At 40.8% G+C, this 18,388-nt stretch overlaps 1 protein-coding gene across 2 annotated transcripts in view; it reads left to right on the top strand.

The window, feature by feature from the left end:
• Positions 1–18,388, top strand: part of DIP2B (disco interacting protein 2 homolog B) — a 123,194-nt gene extending 104,806 nt beyond the window's left edge. For both annotated transcript variants that reach the window (XM_044994780.1, XM_044994781.1), the window contains exons 27-38: positions 1,476–1,597; positions 2,669–2,780; positions 3,783–3,892; positions 4,622–4,752; positions 5,369–5,537; positions 6,472–6,642; positions 7,739–7,800; positions 7,943–8,000; positions 8,755–8,829; positions 9,534–9,711; positions 10,689–10,812; positions 11,820–18,388. In XM_044994780.1, the coding sequence (XP_044850715.1) occupies positions 1,476–1,597; positions 2,669–2,780; positions 3,783–3,892; positions 4,622–4,752; positions 5,369–5,537; positions 6,472–6,642; positions 7,739–7,800; positions 7,943–8,000; positions 8,755–8,829; positions 9,534–9,711; positions 10,689–10,812; positions 11,820–12,072 (1,565 nt within the window). In that variant the 3' untranslated portion in view covers positions 12,073–18,388. The remainder of the gene's footprint in view (positions 1–1,475; positions 1,598–2,668; positions 2,781–3,782; positions 3,893–4,621; positions 4,753–5,368; positions 5,538–6,471; positions 6,643–7,738; positions 7,801–7,942; positions 8,001–8,754; positions 8,830–9,533; positions 9,712–10,688; positions 10,813–11,819) is intronic.

Consider the following 18,388-nt stretch of genomic DNA (forward strand, 5'->3'; position numbering starts at 1 on the left):
TCTCTCCAATTCTGCTCCTACCCTCCCTCCCACCCCCCTTCCCCGTTTTCTCACGAGCAACTCCTTATCCAGGAGGTGCGGGCACTCCTTGCCATGGGAGCAGTGGAGGAGGTTCCTCGGGGAAGGAGTACTATTGCTGATACTTCCTACTCCCTTTTGGGGATTAGGTTCAGACCCATTCTAGATCTGCGAGAACTCAACAAGTTCATGGTAAAGTTGAAGTTCCGCATGGTCTCCCTGGGCACAGTTATTCCCTTTCTGGATCTGGGAGACTCGTACGCCACCCTTGACATGAGACTCGTACTTCCATATAGCTATTTAGCCTGCACACAGGTGATTCCTACGCTTCGTGGTCGACCACAAACATTATCAATTTACAATCCTTCCATTCGGCCTCTCAGCAGCCCCCCTAGTGTTCACCAAGTGCGTGTCGGTCATGTCTGTTTTCCTCCATCGGAGACAGGTGCGGGTATTACCCCTACTTCGACGATTGGCTGCTCAGGGGTTGCACCAGGGGGCAGGTGGAGTCTGAAGTCCGATTGGTCAGATCCACATTTGAGAGACTGGGTCTCCTCCTCAACTTGAACAACTCAACCTTGGCACCAACCCAAAGAATATAATTCATCTGGGTGGTTTTATACTCAGTTCAGGCAAGAGCACTTTTGCCAGAGTCCCAATTCCAAGCCATGATGGACGTCATTCAAGGCTTCAGGCAATATCTGACCACCACTGCCAGGGGATGCCTGAGTCTCCTCGGCCACATGGCAGCCTGCACTTATGTGGCTCGCTTCGGCCTATCGCCTGGGACGCGACAGCCTGAATTCAGTGGTCATGGTGCCAGGGCAGGTGCTTGAGTCCCTTCAATGGTGGCTCGACCCCCGGCAGTGTGTGAAGGAGTCCCCTTCAGCAGCCCTCAGCCTTCCTTGTCACTGGTAATAGACATGTCAGCTCTGAGATGGATTGCGCATTTGGGAGACCTCCAAATGCAGGGCCTGTGGTCACAGGACGAGCTCACCCTCCATATCAATATCAAGGAGCTGAGGGCTGTGCGATTAGCATGCCAGACCTTTCAGGCCCGACTACAAGGTAAGTGTGTAGCAGTTCTGACGGACAACACCATGGCCATGTTTTACATCAACAAGCAGGGTGGAGCCCGGTCCTCAGCCCTCACCTGTGGGGGCCGACCCAGGCTCTGCCATGCACCTAGGGTGAACAGATGTCCCGATTTTTATAGGGACAGTCCCGATTTTGGGGGATTTTTCTTATACAGGCACCTATTACCCCCCACCCCCATCCCGATTTTCCATACTTGCTATCTTGTCACCGTATGCGCAACGCGCCCCCCACACACCTCAAAAAATTCCTCTGTGCCCCGCTAGTGGGCGTACCCCACAGTTTGGGAACCACTGGAGTAGAGGTTAGTGTCCCGAGGACATCAGTCAGCACTTGTGTGATAGCCTCTTGTGTTCTTGCAGGCATTGAACTCATTGCTGCATTCCATGGCTGTTTGTATGCTGGCTGCATTCCTGTGACCGTTCGACCACCTCATGCTCAGAACCTCACTGCAACTCTGCCCACTGTGCGAATGATCGTAGATGTGAGTAATGGGAAGCTGCAATCTATGGGCCCAGCATGGGGCACCATTATTCTGGTGTTTGGATCTGGAGAGTAGTAAGAATGAAATCTCTCGTGCTATCTTTCATGGCTGCAGGTATATTAGAACACCCTCTCGCGTCAGAATGAACTGTTCTAGCTGTATGACTTTTTTTTAATAAATGAGAATTCAGTATAACTGCTGCCTCTGGCTGTTACAGGGGTGACACAAGTTGCTGCAAAATACATGGTAACAGGAATAGGCTAACTTATGTGACCCACAGGCTTGTTACCACCTAATAATTCATAAGAACGGCCATACTGGATCAAACCAAAGGTCCATCTAGCCCAGTATTCTGTCTTCCGACAGTGGCCAATGCCAGGTGCTTCAGAGGGAATGAACAGAACAGGGAATCATCAAGTGATCCATTCCCTGTTGCCCATTCCCAGCTTCTGGCAAACAGAGGCTAGGGACACCCATCCCAGCCCCTTCTGGCCATGAACTTATCTAGTTCTTTTTTGAACTCTGTTATAGTCTTGGCCTTCACAACATCCTCTGGCAAGGAGTACCATAGGTTGACTGTGCGTTGTGTGAAGAAATACTTCCTTTTGTTTGTTTTTAAACCTGCTGCCTATTAATTTCATTTGGTGACCCCTAGTTCTTGTATTATCAGAAGGAGTAAATAACACTTTCTTATTGCAACACTGTATCTTAAAGTGACTACTGGGCAAGTGCCAGTCTACCAATTACCTACTAATTACAGTAACTGGCCTAGGCTGACTCTGTAGATACGGAGGGAGAGCTACCGTCAGATTCCCACCTGACATAACATCCCTACTCAGCCTTTCCAGAGATCTTGCCACGTTGCATTTTAGTATGAATTTGAGGTCTTGGCTGAGCAGGGTGGTGTGGATTGGAATAGCAAAGGACGTTAGTGAGAGACTATATGGGAGGCTGGCCCACAGGTGGTGAAAGTGCATTGCACAAGCATACCCACAACCTCCACTAGTTATGGGGCTTGAAAGGCCACGTGTTTCTCTTTCACATTCTAGTAATCATTGGTTATATTTTTAGGTCAGCAAAGCTGCCTGCATTCTCACAACTCAGACCTTAATGAGACTACTGAAATCCAGAGAGGCAGCTGCTGCTGTGGATGTGAAAACCTGGCCAACCATCATTGACACAGGTGAGAACTTCTCTTTGCCAAGTATTTCCAAGATTTTCGAAGCTGCATGTAGGGATTCTGACTCTGTAAGGGGTTCTGGCATTGCCAATACAGACACTATCTGACTGGCTGCCCTGGGGGCTTCACTGCTCAGAAAAAGCATCTCAGAGACTGTGGTTCAGCAGCACCCAGCTTTACACTTTTACACATACAATTTAAAAAAAGGGGGGGGTGGCGAGAGCTGTGCTGACAGTCCCCTATTATGAGATGTGACATTTGTGAATGAGGAAAGCAGTTTGTGGGAAGGATACAACTCCGGATGGAACAGAGAGGGTGTCTCAAGACTTTCTAGCCCCTTTCAGACTAAAAATTGTTGAATATTCTTGAAATAATTTGAACAAAGAGTGTTTAGAGACAAGGCTGGGATTGCCTTGTAATCTAACCCCTGGTTGACCCTGGAAACTCTAATTGTTCCTTGTGCAGAGCTGAGCCACATGTAGAATTATAGCATGGGAGTAAAATTTAAAGTCCAGTTGATGTTAGTGGCTTCAGGACAGGTATCCATGTCATAGTTAACACTGACTGGCAGTTTCAGAAGAGAGGACAAGCACTGAATGGCACATGACGTGTAATATCTTGATAACATTTACATATTTGATTCAGTGCCTCGCAACATCGATTGAATCTCCCCACCCTTTACTCCTCAGAGTGGTATCAGAGCACCTTACAGTCCAAATGAATAGGGTTCCCACACACAGCTAGATTCTCTTTTCTCCTCCTTTCCAAGAGCAGATAGATTTTTTTAATGGGAAAGCTTTGACATAGAAATGGCCCTTGCACTTCCTCCTGAAAGCAGTGAGACATGTTGGTCACTCTTGTGGAAGGTAATTCCACAGCTAATTATCGAGAAGGCTTGCTCTTCTCCTGCATTCATCTCATCCTAGTCATTGAAAGTTCCATCATCAATGAGAATCCCAATTCAGAAACAACAGAATCATAAGACTTTGTTTCTTACCCACACAGATGACTTGCCCAGAAAGCGGCTACCTCAGATCTATAAACCACCCACACCAGAGATGTTGGCATACCTAGATTTTAGTGTGTCCACGACAGGCATGCTTACAGGAGTGAAGGTACAGTAATACCTGCTGAGAAGGAAGGTCTCATATAACCTTTTTTTGGGTGAATCTTTTTTGTTGTTTGTTTTTTAAAGTGGCTCTTGTGATTTAATTTAAAAATCACTCGTCCCAGTTAATAAACTGGGAGATTAAAGCTACATATTGGCAGATCCAAAAAATACAATCTGGCTTCAGGCTGGTAAAGCAGCTCTGCATTGGGCTGCCATGCAGGAAGACTGAGCCAGAAGCAACCTCAGGATTTCAGGTGCCTAGGCTGATGGAGGATCGCATATTTAGGTGAACAGGGAATGATGATGGTATCGCTCTGCAGTCTCAGCTAACAGTGAACTATTGGAACAGCATTCACTGGCCTCCACTGAAAGCAGAGAGTAGCTCTGGCAGTTGGCAACAGAGAAGAGGGTGTGAAAGAAACAGGAGTAAAAACTGAGCCCTTAGGCTCTGGTGTGGGGTGCTGGCTGGGCTCAGATGCTGTGGGAGGTGTACAGTGAGAAACTGCTGCTCCTTTTATAACATGCTTTAATGATCTAAGATAAACAGAGTTTTGTGTGGAAGATTCCACAATGTTTTGCACTCACCACGTGTGATAAGGGTAGTTAATTTGTGGAGTAGCATTGTAAGGAAACCAAGCCCATATTTCACTGTACCCAGCTGACTCAGAGAAATCCTGTTCCTAAGTTCTTGGATTTCAACACTGTATCTCTCCCTCTCTGTCTTTTGTTACAGATGTCCCACTCAGCAGTGAATGCTCTTTGCAGGGCGATAAAGCTCCAGTGTGAGCTCTATTCCTCTCGGCAGATTGCCATTTGTCTTGATCCCTACTGCGGACTTGGCTTTACGCTCTGGTGCCTTTGCAGGTATGAGTTGGAATGAAAACAAAAGGGTAAGATACTGATTGGTTTTAAAATAGGAAATGTAGGGCTATATGTTCAACTGGTATAAATTGACACAGCTACATTGTCTTCAGTGGAATGATTCCAGTTTATACCAGCTCAGGATCTGGCTCTGGATGCTCAATTACATGACCCCCTTCCCTTCTGGTTTTAAGATCTATCCAGGTGTGGCTGTTTTTCTCTTAACATGTAGATGCACTGCAAGAGATTAGCTTTAGAAAGGTTTCAGAGTTTTTAGAAACTCTTTCAAAGGTTTTAGAAAGTTTCTCCCATTTTCTTTGTTGGTTACATATTACGACGGAATGTATTTTGGGGGCCTGCGTTTCTCTTTCACATTGGCAATGGGAAGTGTGTGCACCACTCTCAGTTACAAGACGTTTTTATTACTAATACAATGTTGCTGCACTTTGTAAAGGAGATGGGCACTAGTGTTGTCATCAAATTATCTCAGACATGGAATCCCATTACCTACGTTTGGTCCTAACATCACTGTGTGTCGGTGATCAAAAATAACAAAAACAAACTTAATGCTAACCAGCTTCTATAGTAAAATCTTTCTCTCTCTAATCTTCCATGGCAGCGTGTATTCTGGTCACCAGTCCATCTTAATTCCGCCTATGGAGTTGGAATCCAATCTTTTCCTCTGGCTTTCCACTGTCAGTCAGCACAAAATAAGGGACACTTTCTGTTCCTATTCAGTCATGGAGTTGTGCACAAAGGGACTTGGAAATCAGGTCGAAGTGTTAAAGGTAAGAACCTTTGTCAGTATCTTACACTGACTTTAAAAGTTGGTACCCAGTCTTGTGCTAAAGCAAATGGAGATGAGCAAACCTTAGAAGGCAGAGGCAGTAGCAGCAGCATCATGCTGCATGAATAGTCAGCTATATACCATCAGCCTGCTGCAGGGCTCTAAGCCAGCTGAGGATACAGCATATCTGCTGGCCAAGCCATTAAGCAGCAGCATGACTCTCTGGAAGAGCAGGAGGAAAAAATAAATATGCTCAAGGTTTATGATTACTACTTGCATCTGTTTTCCTAAAACTGGCTTTGTGCTCCATCTACAAAGTCACCACTGAATTTTGCACCACTGACAGTACAAAATGTTCTGAAATTTTATACTTTGCATGATATCCACAATCACATAGGTAGTGCTGTCCATTTTTCTTTAATTATGGGGCAGCAGTGATGTCTTCCAGTGATTAGAGTACATAACTGAGGGGTCTGTGCCCAGCTCTGCTGTAGCCTCAGTGTGACCTTCAGCAAGTCACTTCACCCACTTATGCCTCCATTTCCTCATCTGTAAAATGGGGATGATAATCCTAAACTACCCAGCAGGGGTGTGGTGAGGTTTAGTTAAACTCAGGGATGAGGTACTACAGAAATGCAGAGAACTGTATTCCTTATAGCTGGATAGGAAGCAGAATTGAAAATATTGTTATTCCATTTATGCTTTTTGGGCTGCCTGATCAGAGTCACATTTGATAGCCTGCCAACAGGGACACAATAAGGTACATATATCATGAGTGGCGTAATGGGAGGTATCCATCACTTGTGGACCTGTCGTCTCCTGCTGATTAGGTGTGGAGGAGGGGGCAAACAGTCTTCTGTGGGACTCTGCTTTGTTTGTCAGAGGCAGAGCAGCAATTGTTTGCATTTATCTGTATCTGCACCATGTTTGTACAGGCAAGAGGAATTAATCTGTCATGTGTCCGGACCTGTGTGGTGGTTGCAGAAGAGCGGCCACGAATTTCTCTCACCCAGTCCTTCTCCAAACTTTTCAAAGACATTGGCCTGTCATCCCGTGCTGTGAGCACCACCTTTGGGTCAAGAGTCAACGTAGCTATCTGTTTACAGGTATCAAAGGGGTATTTAATGTGGATGACCATTATGTTGTCAGTGGCACCAGGTTTCCAGATTCTGTCAAGCTCTGAATTGGCAAACTCTTCATAACCAACACATACTGCTAAGTTGTTAACTTAGCTCAAACTCTGGTCTGAGAAGCACTCACTGGTGCTCTGTGGAGAGCAGCAAAGCACACAATGCAGGCAGTTCCTCCTTGTTTCCAGCTGCCAGATTGCATTAAAGAATCTAAAAACACTTGATATACTTCCAAACTTCTGCATTTCCATGTAAGAAATAACTGCAGTTGCCACAGGGATGTTAGTCATGAATGGAAGGGGTGGTGCCATGGGATAATTTCTCTCAAGGTGTGGCCTACTCTCAAGGTGTGGCCAACTGTAAGGTTGTATCTATTCCAGCATTTTTTTCCAGTTTCCCAGCATTACCATTCCACGGGTAAGAGCGATGGTTGGAGCATTCAGAACAGATGTATCAGCTGGTGGCCTGTCTATGCTAGCGCTCCCTCTGGTGCAGCTGCCGGGGTGGGAAATGTGAAGATGAATTCTGGCATCTGTATGAGGCATAAGGAAATATTTGAGAGCTCCTGCCTTGGCAGGGGCATGGATTAGCTTGTCTTTATCAATGCAATGGCTTTGAGCACCAGCCTTGTCATTGTTGTTTGAGCGTTTAAAAAGTGAGACTTGAAACAGTTTGGTATTTTCTGATTTCTTTTCTTTGAAGAGTTACTAGAAATCAGAATAAAGAGAAACAAACCCTAAAAGGAAGGGCCAGAGTGTGACGTTCTTTGAGCAGGAGATGGAGAGACTAGCGTGGGTGGGTGAGAAGTGAGGGCACTTCTCCAGGAGCCCAAACCACACCCCGCATTTGTACTAAACAAACAGCCCAGCTCGGACCATTACCAGGGAGTCAGTGTCCAAAAAGTAATGCTCTGTGTGTGTGTGGGGAGTGGGGGTGGTTGATTGTTTTGGGGGTTTTTATTCATATAACTATGTGCTCTTCTGTATGGTTTTTACTCTTTATATTAATTACCATTCATGGCCATATAATTAGAACAGAAAATATTAACATGTTCTTTAATGTTAATCTGTAGGGAACCTCTGGGCCTGACCCTACCACAGTGTACGTAGATCTGAAATCCTTAAGACATGACAGGTACAGTGTATTTACATTGCACTTTATTTATTATTCATCCTCTACATAACCTCCTGGAGAACACTGTGTTGGCCATGAGATTCCTTCTTGGTAGATGGTAGATGAAGTTCTTGTTTTTCATAATAATGTTTTTCCCCTTCAGAGTCCGTTTGGTAGAGAGGGGAGCTCCACAGAGCCTGCTGCTTTCGGAATCTGGGAAGGTAATTTCACATCCACTTCCCTAATGGCTTGGCACACAGAGCATGTGACCAAGCGTGTTTGTGTCCTTCAGAAACATTTTATATGTGAACTTGTAGTTCAGGGAGGCATCTGTATTAAGACAGTTATGCAGTATGGCATGAGAAGGATGATCATTGAACTAACTCCTTGGTGCAGAGAAACCCCACATACGTTGAAGTCTTCTTTTCACTCTAATAGCAGGCTTTGCTGTAACTTTAATTGCAGTTTCCATGTTGCAGTGCACTAGAACAATTTGAGGGTGAGGGCAGGAGGGGTTGATTCTATTTTACAGTAAATGTTTTCACTTTATCAGAGTTCTGTAAGCAGTCTGCTGTATCCTGGATGGCAGCATGCACTGGGATGTGCAGTGGCTGTTAGTCCTTTGCTTAAATAAAGTAACAGCAGTAGAAACAGTTTTTCCAAGTGGTCTGGGCAGACTTCATTATGCAAACTCTCAAAAAACATATAGGAGTTAACCCCTGATGTCCTGAATTTACAGCCCCAGAATCCCTCACTTGCTTGGACCTTGAGAGTCATTAATGCATTCTTGCTGTAACATTAGTCAGTTCTGAATATACTGCATAGATGTGCACATACAGGTATACACACATTCCACAGAAGGTGAAACCCATGCTCACAAAAATCAAGAGGTGAACTAACTGCTTTTGTAGTTTGGACACTTACAGGCAGAAGTCCATGAACTGATTTACCCACTTTACTTGTTGTGTCCTTTAGATTTTGCCTGGAGTCAAAGTGATTATAGTCAATCCTGAGACCAAGGGACCTGTTGGAGATTCTCACCTTGGAGAGGTAGCTGCTGGTTTAATTGCTGTTTTGGGAGTTTCTCTGTTTTTGTCTGCTGGCTGAGCTATGTTATCTCCATTTGATTATTTTAAGGCTGCTGGTTGGCAGAGTTTATTTATACATAAGGGTTAATGCTGCTGGGTATTTAGAAATCTAAGTACTGTTGGGGTGCCTAGAGTTTGTGTGTGAGCATTAAGTTTAATGTCAAAACTAGAGAGAGAATTTTAGAAATGAAGGTTCACTCCATTGCAAATTTCATTTAACTGTGGAATACTGCACCTGGATTACTGTAATTGACAGTTGGATTCTAAAGAAACCGTCAAATTTGCAATTGAGCTTGCATGCTTTTCTGATTATTTGATTGTAGTTAGACCTGTCTTGATAGATAAATAGAAACTATTGTTTGAATTCACAAGCAATAAAAACCTGTAGTTTATCCATCCTCTTCCTCTTACAGGAGGAGGGCAGCTGGAAAGTGCATTTTAAAACTCTGCAGGATGTGTTTGGCCCTTGGGCTGCTCTTTGGGCACCCAGAGCTAAGCTGCCAAATAGTTACTGTGCCAGCTAAATCTTCAGTAAAGAGAACTTCCTTTTACAATTCAGTCCCTCAACGATTTCTTTGTGAAGTACAATGCATTTAATCCTTTTGCTTGAAGAAGGCTCCATTTCAATGGTGTATGGGTCTCAGAACCGTATTATCTTCTCTATAGATTTGGGTGACCAGTCCCCACACGGCCAGTGGTTACTATACCATCTATGATAATGAATCCCTTCAAGCTGATCATTTCAACACTCGTCTGAGCTTTGGTGATGCCGCTCAGACACTTTGGGCTAGAACTGGATACCTAGGCTTTGTTCGCCGGACGGAGCTCACAGCTGCCAGTGGAGGTAAGATAAAAATGGGCGCCTTTCTCCTTTTTAGCAAAGATGGAGAATTTTCCATGGTTTCTGCTGTTAATGTGAATCTGCTCCAGGCCTCCCCTGCTCGCTCACTTAAAGCTGCTGCTATTGATTTTAATTTCTTCTCTAGCACCAGGTCTCCAATCATCAAGTATCTGGCACTTTGCAACGTCATCCATCCAGGCTGGAACATCCATGTCCTAAAAACCCATGCCTTATTTTTCTACGTGTGTTCTGTGTCTGACTCTTCACTGGCCAGTAGGGATGAACTGAGCTTTCTTCAGGCCTCAGTTAATTGTACCCCTGCTTAGAGAACAGGTGCCAATGTAGAGAGTTTTGAGGACTACTCTCCCCCATCAGCCTCAGGAAAGGCATACACCTACCCTAGTATTTAACATCATGGATGATTTCTCATGATCTGTTTCTCGGGTGTGGGTAGGTGAATCATTCCCTGACACTGCTGTAGCAAAGGACGTGATTTCAGATACGAGTCTTGTCTGTGACTGTAGCAGTTTTTTCTATCCCTTTATTCCAGGTTATTTTCCCCTTATAACTTCAACTCTCTGGAGCATGTTATGCTGGTGGGAAGGAAGAGAGCAAACTCTTTGGCCTTGTCTGCATTACAAAGGGTTTGCTGGTACAGCTACAGTGATAACTCCCCTAGTGAAGACGCTGCTTGTACCATCATAAGGACATTTTTGCTAGTATAATGGTGTCTATACTAGGGCTTTCTGCTGGTATAAAAATATTTAAAGAATCACACCCCTAACCAACATTATTATTATGCTAACAAAAGTTTCTAGTTTAATCCTGGCATTTGTCAATGCTATTGTAATTCTACCACTTGATTGACCACTAGGGAATACAAGATCACAATTTGTAATACTTTACTCACCGCGCCACTTATCTTTTTCCACCCCCCATTTTAAAATGTGTGTGTGCAATTTTTCATCCCCTAACTCCAGATCGCCATGATGCACTGTATGTCGTAGGAGCACTGGATGAAACTTTGGAGCTGAGAGGACTCCGTTATCATCCAATTGACATAGAGACTTCAGTATCTCGGACACACAGGAGCATTGCTGAATGGTAAACTAGAACACTAGGGAATGCACGTTTCCCCATTTACTCGGCAATATAGAAGATGGTTGTACAAAAAAGCAGGATCAAGTGGTAAAAGCCCAAGGCAAGGAGTCAGATGGGTTCTATTCGTAGGTCCGCCATAGACTTGCTGTGTAACCATAGGCAGGTTATTGAGGATAATATTGAGTTGAGACCTCATTGTTGAGGCTTAATGGTCTGTCAAGAGCCTTAGCGGAAGGTGACAAAGTACAGACTCTGATCTCCTCTGTGTTAGTGTGTAAGGAAGAATTTACTCTTCTTCTGTTTATACCTGCAGAACTGAGAGCAACATTTCGCCAACAAGTCAGACTAAGTAGCATCCTGATCTGCTTGTTAATAAAGTGTTTGAAATTTGCAGTGGCCTTTGAGGAGAGTTTCCTCTGTTCTTTTGCTCCCACTCATTTATTTGAAGGACAACTGCATCCTCAGATGGATGGCTTCAAATGGGAAGAGAATTCAGAAATCTTAAAGCCAATACAATCACTTAATATGCCTGAATGAAGAAAAAACTGTCCTGGAGCCTTATGCTGTGTGAACAATAGAATAATCCAGGACTTGTGCAGAGGAAAATGGGAGCAGTTGTTCCCAAATGTAGAAAGGACTGTGGCTGGGAATCCTGTTCAAAATCAGAAGTGTAACTTTATGCAGCTCCTCAACGCTTTCCCTCTCACTCCTCCCAGCGTACTACCACCATTCCTTGCTAAGATACTGGGTGTGTAGCCTGCTCACAGATAAGTGTGAAGAGTTCAAACATATGCTACATTATATATGCATTATACTAGATCTGCCTTCCACAAACTGGATACCTAAGTCATGTAACAACAGGGAAAGTTCTGATATGTGTACTGTTTGTACATCACCATGATATCTGGGGACCTGAACAAAAGAGGAGATACAGGAAGGGGGAATAAGATTTGTAACTTCATGTTTATACAAAATGTATGCATTAAATATATATTTTTATTAAATTTCAGTGCTGTGTTCACATGGACCAACTTGCTGGTGGTAGTTGTGGAGCTGTGCGGCTGTGAACAGGAAGCCCTGGATTTAGTCCCTCTAGTTACCAATGTGGTTCTGGAAGAACATTACCTAATTGTGGGAGTTGTGGTGGTGGTGGATCCAGGAGTTATTCCCATCAATTCCAGAGGAGAAAAACAACGGATGCATCTCCGTGACAGTTTCTTGGCTGATCAATTAGATCCCATCTATGTGGCGTATAACATGTAATGGGGTAGAGGGGATAATGTTCACAAACTTTGTAGTACCACTAAAATGACCAATGGTGACTATAGAAATGAAGCTGGTGAAAAGTACTAATACTTGATGTAAAGTTTGTGATCGCTACCGTATTCCCTTCATTTCATCCTGTGGGATTATGATCACATGAACAACTGAGGGTCAAATGGAAATATGGTAGACAATGGAAAATGTTTGTAACAGTTTACTGAACATTAGCTTTATAGACAATGCAAAGTTGACAAGTGTGTGAGTTACAAAATTCCTAAGGCCTTTACAGTAGTGTTACTTTTTTCATCTGTTGTACATATTTGTATTTTTATCTAATACTGTTTTATGATTCTATAAGGGGAGGGTTTATTTACTTAAGATAAACTATTAAGAAAAGAGTAATCAGTCCTGCAGTTCCCCAGTATATAATGTACTTTGCAACTGTACTGTAGCTATTCGTTCCATGGGATCTCACTGCTTATTTAAAATTGTGCCATGACCAAATCCAATAACCCCCTGAAAGTAAGAATTACTTACTCGTATAGATATTTCTTTAATTTAAAATGGATTTTGCCTATATTTTTAAAATGTAAATATTAATATACATAATTCACTTAGACAGAAAATTGGCTTAAGTAATGATGACATCTGAAGTAGAGGACTGTAATTTTTGAAGTCCTTAACATAAATTACACTTGGTTAGGCAACTAATGTGAGAAATGCAAATCTTACAAAAGTTTTCTTAATTCAGTATGTATGTAGTCTCTTATTGCTGGCCAGAATGTCATAGTATGTAGAAGCCTATGTTTTTAAATCACATCTTTCTAAATGAGGCTGAAGTATTTAAGCTTTTGAAACATTAAAAATAAAATAAAAATTTGATAGAAACTGTACTGCATCTCCAGAATGCTTAACTGAAATTTGTACACTTGTGTGACAGCCTCGGCTTCTCCTCATTATGGAGCTTTGTGTTTAAAAAAAAACCAAAAGCTAAGATTATGGCACAGATTGACAAAAATAATTAAATTCATTGCTGGGATTGTGGCTCCATCCTTAATTTATTCCACAGTGTGCCCACAGTTATAGCAGCAAATGTAATGTGTACAAGGGCTTTATATGGAAAATACCCTGAATTTCCCTGAGGCATTCACCAGAAAGAATTTGATAATTCTGGAAGGGAGTTGGCTGAAATCAGCTATGTGATTTTTTTATAATGAGGGACTAAGTGGCAACAGAAAGCAAGGATAATGTTGTTCTAGTGCATGAATAGTGAAATATTTTCAAAAAAAGTCAAGATTACAGCATCCCAAAATAGTTGGTCAGTTTGCGGCCTTTATAAATGCTGAAAAGCAGAAGCCTTAAAGTGTGCAAGACGACCAACCATTTGGAAGTTATTGTAATCCTCTGGCACAGTGGGCTGAGGGTGAGACAAGGTTTCAGAATCAACTATCTTTCTTTCATCTAACCTTTAGTTGGATTTCTTGTGGGGTTTTTTTCTCTTACGTGATGAAGAAAACAAAACTTTGGAAGCATAGAAGACCGGATAGCAGAAATTGTAACAGCTTTTTTGGGCCATTTGTAGTCTGTTATGTAAATACATGCTTAAAATATTTTAATATGTATTATTTACCCCTGTAACAAGTATACAGTGTGTTTAGATAATTTTTATAAAGGTTTATAATGTAAACTTGTATAAATCCAAATCTATAACAGCTATATTAAGTGCTGCTCTGACAGCCATCTGTAAACAAGTCATGGTTCTGTACTTGAAATCCCCCTCCTTATGAATGCTTTATAAGAGTTCTTCATTGAGGGCTGGAGTGTTAAAATTCAGATATAAAGCTCTGAATATATTCTCAAAATATTTAGGGTTAATTTGCTTGTCATAGAGGTGGAAGGATATATCTTCATTTACTATGGCAGGTCTAACACAGGGAGAGAATTCCTTACAAACAAGCAGCTTAAATATTTACTTTTTTAAAGAGTTGTTATTAAATTCCTAGATTTTTGAAATAAGACCCTTGTGGATATTTTAAAACAACAGTATTTCCACAGTCATGCTGCTAGGTAGTTATAAATTGTACAAAGCTTCCATATGAATGTGGTTTTAACAGATCCTCTGCAAAAATGAGGAAATGGACAACTGTGTAGTCATTGCTGATAAAAAATTAAATGCCAGTGTAGATCAGCTGGGTAACAGCATATAAATTGCCTATGAACAGCCTTGACCTCCTTGAGAGACTCTCCCCTTTTTATTACACACTTTCCTTGAATGGCAAGAATGGTTTACAATGCAGCTTCACTTTGTTCTCCTGACTTTGAAGACGACAGTTTTGAAAGGCTTTTTTCATATCCTAGTTTACTTAACTTTTTAGATGCATTGTTTTGTCAATTTTAAATCCTTGTCCATTGAGAGAGAACCATAGCACAAATCTAGAAACTTCTTTGATTGGGTTTCTCCACTTACGTAATTTTGCATTAATAAAAATTCACAAATGTCTTGTGATATTTATTTAATCAAGGATTGCTAATACGTGCAGTTCAGAGTGACTTTTTAGAGTGGCATTTTGGAATTTTCAATCTAGAAGGCTGAAGTTCTCTCTTTAATACTGAAAAGCTCAGTAATTTTTCTCCTCGGCTTGGATTTCTAGAAGCTGAATAATTACGTTTTTAAATGTCTAGTGTAGTGTGATTCTAATTAACTGTATTCTGATCCATACATTTCTGTGATTAGGGACTCATGGATTCAGATTGTAATCTATGGTCTTTTTGTCCCCTAAGTGCCCAAGTCTTGTTTCCTGATAAGTAGTGTATAGAAGTGGCCAACTTTTAAATTATTGGATGCTTCTGAGCGTGTTCAGCAAAATAGGAAGAAGTGTGTGTTAGCAGAATGAACATGGGGCTGGGTGTCAGGAAGTCCTGGATTCTAATAACAGTTTTGCTGCTGACTTGCTGGGTTGCCTTGGGCAAGTCATTTCACTGCCTCAGTTGGCAAATCTATAGATGGGGATATAATCTAATCATTACAATGTCCCTGTAAATAACTAGTTATACAGTACTAAGTATTAGTCGCTGATGCCTCCTTGAGTTTGGGAGCCCAGTGATGCTCTTCCAAACTGATTAACAACTCATTTGATTCGTTTTGGGAGAGTCTTGAGATGTAACCAATTCACCCTAAAATATTTTCTCATTGTAATAGGGAATTGACATTTAGCTTAAGGAACCTGGCTGGCCACCAAAGGCTTTGACATTAGCTATTCCTGTTCAGAGCTGGATTTGCCTCCCCCCTACCCCATCATGTATGGTACCCTTTAGAATCCAGCAGTGAGTACAAAGGGGCAAACCTACTCATGTTCAGCTCTCTACTCCAGTTTGGCTTTTTGCAGTTCATCCAGTTGCAGAAGCAAATAAACGTCCCATTAGTGTCCATGCAATGAATCTTGAGTTGAGACCTGCAATGTACCCTGAGAACCGTTACTCCTGAACTAAAAAAAGTTTATACGCCTTACTGTTGTATGATTACTGCCCTAGCAAAAGTATTTGTGGCATAAAATTGCAGTACTTCGGTCTAAGTCTGTTAACACTTGCACTTCACCTCTGATAACTGTGTAATTAAGTTGGGTCATACTAACTGTCCTGGAGATAAAATTGTAAAAACAAGATTACATTTTTAGCCTAAATGTAATTTTTCTTTAATTACTGTCAACATATTTACCATTGTCAAATTCAGACTACAACATTATGTAATTATGTATAAAGGTTTTTTATTTATTTGACATTAGAGTAGATATACCTTTTTAAATTTAACACCTGGCTGGACAGTGTTCCATTAACGCATTGATTGTGTTTCCTTTGTCTTGTGTTAATAAATATTGATGCCTGATTGCTTTCTTAGTTCTTCATCTGCTGCCTCTCTAAACTTTTTCCTTGAGGAAGTGAACATTGGTTGTTACTTGTTCTGGTGAATTTGGGAGGATGAAAGCATTTTTCAAATGCATTAAATTGTTGCATTCACTGATATATGCAAAACCTGCTGTATTGCACGGTGCTAGCAACCTGAAACTGTGAGGAACTGAGCTCTCTCAACTTCCATCAAATCAAAGGTGTGCAGACCTAAAGTACTGGGTCCCTGTATCATTTCAGATCAGATTATAGTTGAGATCCATTGGGTGAGGGAAGACTAAAGTGCAATCAAAACATTACACACTTATTTCTAATATTTTACTTTGAACAGTGATTTGTTCTTAAATTATTGAAAATAGACCATCACTTGGCTTTTGTTTAGAATGAGACATATTAGATTGAAATTTCTGATAAGTAGGTTATAAAAAATTGTTGTTCAATCTCAACATATTTTACCTTATTGTTTATATTAAGAAAAAAATTAAAGCTTTCATGTGGGATTTTAAAATGTGTTCAGCATTACACTTCAGTGGAAGCAGAGTTAGGCCAATGCTGAGTGCTTTGGAAAATCTCATTCAAATATTTAACTTGTATAACTAAAGGTCCAATTCAGCAAAATGCTGAGCACCTTGCAAATCCCACTGAAATCACTGAGTTGAGGGCACTCAGCAAGTTACAGGATCCATCCATTAAGTGGTTTACTAAGGCTACTTTCTCCTGACATGAAGTTTTCATATCCATAATAAATGAATTTTGAAGTGAAACAATTTCAAATCAGGAATCACTTATCCTGTGTTCAAGTTTATTATTATGCTAAATTGTTTATCTAGAAAATATATACCAGAGGAGCACAATTTACTGTACCTTAACTGAAAAGCCAAATTCTGATTGCCCTTGAACATGTTTGGTGCTTCAGCCAATTAGAAACCAGCCTATTCAAACAGCGAATATACAGTTTCATTTCACTTTGTGAATAAATTTGTGAAAGCTCAGCCTTCCTGCAATCTGGTTTAAAACAATGCAATTTGTGGTGTGACTTTTAGCATAATTACAAATTTGTAAGGGTGCTTTCACTACATGCACAGCACTGTTTGTGCTCACTATCATGTTCCACAAGATTTTGTCCACATTTCCTAAAATCATGGACATTTGAAATATAAACTCCTTTTTTAACTAAGGTATATTATCTTTGACTTAGTTTAAACTCTGTACTGTTAATTGTTATGGACATTATTTGTATTATTTGAACACAGTTTTCATTGTCAGGCGTATTAAGTGTCTTTTTCTTGACCTTGGATTATACCTGTTGGCTCCATTTATTTATTGTTGGGGAACATTTTTATGCCATTTATCTCTTCTTCAATATACTGTAAGATATAATTTAAAACAACCATTGACATATACAGGAGAAAAAGAACAGTAAAGTTGGGAAGAATGTAGACTATTTTGTGGTATTAATTTTAAAACCTAGGAGGGAAAAAAACCAACACTGTTAATATTCCCCACCCTTAAACTTTTTCTCTGGCCGGCTGCCATGATAGAACAGCTACATATGGTTTTCCACAGAGAGATGAGAGAGGGCATTTGGCATCATCTGAGATTCAACACTGAATAATCTCTGCTGTCAAAAATGAACAAGAGAGATTGTGTTGAAGGAAATCTTATCTACTTCAAGTATCTGTAGATGTAAATAAATACTTTGTTAAAGCGAGATTATAATTTTTATTATCCAGCTCTACTGTGTGTATAGAATGTGTGTGTAAATGTATCCAAACAGGCTTTTCCAAAAACCCTAAATGGCAGTCCTCCTTTTTTATATTAACAACACTCCCTTTCCAGAAAGTCTTTTTCACACAGTTTAGCTTGATATAAAATCAAAATAAAATAAACAATTTAAGATGTATTTTTGTAATTTTCTCCTATTTCTAGGACACACAATGATTTATTCAATCTTGGTTGTGTGGGGGAACTGTGTAAATATAAAAGGATAATTAATCTGACTAGACAGTCCAGAATCATACAGGTATCCAGCATGACTGCAATGGTCAGTACTTTATTAATTATGTTACTCTTTTTATTTTCTAATTCCTTTCATCATGCCTTTCAAGAAGTGGGCTTAGCTTTCAGTTACCTAAGTTTGTTGAGTGATTTGAGGACACTTTCAGTATTGGTTACAACAGTACTATCAAGATATGGTTATATGCTGGTGAGGTATTATAGCAATATATTGTAACATTAGTACTTATTCCTCCGGCAATACTTTACACAGTACAGCTCAAGAGTTGTCCTTGACTGAACAGATTCTTGAGAATTTAGAGTTTGAACCGTAGTTTCAAAAGGAATTAAAAAAAAAAATACTGAGGACATATTAACAAAGCATTTTTCTATTTGCAATATTACATATTTTTCTTTT

Source organism: Mauremys mutica, chromosome 20, assembly GCF_020497125.1.
Source record: "Mauremys mutica isolate MM-2020 ecotype Southern chromosome 20, ASM2049712v1, whole genome shotgun sequence".
NCBI classification, from domain to species: Eukaryota; Metazoa; Chordata; order Testudines; family Geoemydidae; genus Mauremys; species Mauremys mutica.